The following is a 2,807-nucleotide window of genomic DNA, read 5'->3' on the forward strand; positions in this document are numbered from 1 at the left end:
AGCTGGAGCCCGTGCGGACATCCACTGTGGAGCGTCACACGCGAGGGCGGAAAGCAGGGGACGCAGCCGAGGAGCAGGGCCCGGCCCCCCGCATGGGGAGGGCACAGCCCACCCAGAGGGCGGACCCTCAGCCGGGGCCGGGGACGGCAGGCGGCGACAGGCAAGGCATCTCGGCCCCATCGTCATGGTGTCAACAAAGCCAAACCCCCGGGGGGAGCTTCGGGCTGAAATACGGCCTCACGACCTACAAAATTGTCCCCCCAAAGTCAGAGATGAGGTGTTATGACAGGGGGGCATCTCTGTCGACGGGCGCCATCAAGATCGACGAGCTGGGGAACCTGGTGAGCCCCCACACGTCTGGAAGCAGGACCATAGCCCTGCCGGCATCGACCCTTGATAAAGAACCCCAACCCATGGGGAAAATCAGAGGGTTCTGGAGGTGCAGCTCAGAGGAGAAGCAGCCCGGCCAGCCCACGGAGCGCCCGGTCGGGGGGGTCCCTACCCCCACCCCACCAGCAGAGTGGCAGAACCAAGACAGCAGGCTCCAAGCAGAGCCCACCTCCCCGGACCCCAAAGTGGCATCGCCCCAGCAGCAGGCCACCCACCAAGGAGGGGGGAGACACCTGGGAGAGGGGGTGAGCCGGCCACCCACAGCAGCCGCTTGTCACGTGAAGGTGCCAGCAGCCAACACCGCGCAGGTCCCGTTTCTCAAGCCTCAGAGAAGAACGTCCAGTCAGTACGTGGCCTCTGCCATCGCCAAGCGGATCGGGCCTCCTACAGCCCACGCCGGGCAGACCCGTGCGGGCAAAGTGCCAGAGCTGGCGGGGCGGCCTAGATGGAGCCGCCCCCAGCCCATGCCCAGGGTCACACGGACGCGAGCATGAGGCCAAGCCCCCCTGCGGTCATCCTGCCCACACCAATGGGGAGGAGTCAGCGGAGGGAGCCCATTCCCGGGGGCAGCTCAGCAGCCCCCGCGGCACGCCCTCGGCTCCAGACTGTCCCGCTGGCGTCCACCGAAGTCCCTGCGTCCCACTTGCCACAGCTTCCCAGAGGGATCACATTTCCGCGGGACAGAGCTCCGGTCTCAATGGAAAGCAAAGCACGAGCAGCCACAGGACCAGCACGGCATCCGACCCCAAGCGCACGCCAGACAGCCCCAGCCCCCCGCCGCCGCGCTCGGGAGATGGCAGAGCCCTGGCACACGGCTCCGGTTGGGTCCTCGTCCCCAGCCAGCCTCCTCGCTGTCCAGCAGGGTCCAGCACGAGCAGCCCCACTGTCCCGGGGTGGAAAGAGAAGCCCAGCGTGCTCTGCACAGACGCATGTGATGCCGATTGTGCGCCCAGCGTCTTTGGGCCAAAGAAGAAGTTCAGACCTGTCGTCCAGCGGCCAGCACCCAAAGACACCTCCCTGCACAGCGCCCTGATGGCGGCCATCCACTCGGCAGGAGGCGGGCACAGCCTGCGCAAGGTGACCAAGGCGCCCACCTGGGGGCAAGGGCGGGCCCCCCACACCTGTCGGTCCCTGTGTGGCACTGGGGGGGCGTGCTGGGGGCGAGGCTGTGGAGGAGGGGGTGCACGGCTCCCGTGTCCCTGCTCTCAGTGGGAAGAACCACCGAGGACGGAGCTGGTGCGGGTGGGGGTGGGGGTGGGCGTGCCCACTGGGCCTCGGCGCCCTGCCTGTCCCCGGGGAAGATGTCACCAGTAAGTGGCCCGGGGAGCGGCCAGCGGGATGCGTCCTCTGTGGCTGATCCTTGATCGTAGAGGGAGGAGTGGACGGTCAGGCCGGGCCACTCCGGCCAGACGTTCTTCAATAACGACAGGCTGTTTCAGGGCCCCCCTCCCCATCTGGGCACTTAGCGCATCACAAACATGGCGTCATTTCATTGCTACGCCACACAAAACTGTCCCTCCAAAGGCAGAGACGAGGTGTGAGGACAGGATGGCCGGTGAGGTGGACGTCTGGAGTCTGGCGCGTCCCCATGCGGGGACGGGACCGTGTTCTCCGTCGTGTACTTGAGACAGAGGCACGGTCAGGCCCAGCGACCTGGCTCAAGGTCACCCCTGCCAGCTGGCGGGGGCTCAAGACTCTCAGTCAGGTCCATGGGACTGAAAGCTCCTGTCCGTCCTGGGAAGCCAGGACCAGTAGCAGAAGTGACAGGACACGAGGCCATGATCTGATGTCACCCCATGGCGGGAGGTCACTTCAGAAGCTTTGACACGCACCGTCTCATGGCGGGGGCTGGGAGCACGGCCCTGCGGTCCTCAGCCAGGCCTTCCAGGGAGCCATCCTGTCCCCTGAGTGACGTGGCTGGCACTGTCTGTGTTCCAGACCGCAGGGCACAGCCCAGAAGGAGGGCCGAAGAAGCCGCCCCCCACCGAGGCAGAGAGCGAGCACTCGGCCCTGCTTGCGTCCATCCGAGGTCACCGTGGAGCCTGCAGCCTGCGGAAGGTAGGATGGGAAGGCCGGGGGCCCCGGGGGTGGCCTGGGCACCCAGAAAACCCCCTCCCTGCCCACGCCCGCCCAGCACTGAGCACTGTCCGGGTTCCCGGGGCACCCAGCATGGCTGCAGGGCTCGGGCCGTGCCGGAGGCGACCGAGCCCCGGCCCACGTGGAATTGCGTTCAGGGACGCAAGGGCGTCCCCAGCTCCCACAGCCGGGGCCCGGGAGCAGCGTGATGGGTGCCCACGCCGCGCGTCTCCGGCCCGTCGACATCCGGCTCCAGTGCTTCTCCGGGCTGGTCCCCGATATGGGCAGGAGCAGGACGGGCGGGTCTCGGGCACGGGGCCCCTGCACCCTGCCTGGGGTCA

General features: G+C 67.7%; 1 protein-coding gene across 1 annotated transcript in view; it reads left to right on the forward strand.

Annotated features, from left to right (window-relative positions):
- The window catches only part of COBL (cordon-bleu WH2 repeat protein), a 91,984-nt gene that overhangs the window by 84,362 nt on the left and 4,815 nt on the right, over positions 1–2,807 (forward strand). Inside the window, 3 exon segments of the mRNA XM_025046872.1 lie at positions 3–833; positions 835–1,467; positions 2,329–2,448. Coding sequence (XP_024902640.1) covers positions 3–833; positions 835–1,467; positions 2,329–2,448 — 1,584 coding nt within the window.

Source organism: Pteropus alecto, unplaced genomic scaffold (assembly GCF_000325575.1).
Source record: "Pteropus alecto unplaced genomic scaffold, ASM32557v1 scaffold21, whole genome shotgun sequence".
Lineage (NCBI taxonomy): Eukaryota > Metazoa > Chordata > Mammalia > Chiroptera > Pteropodidae > Pteropus > Pteropus alecto.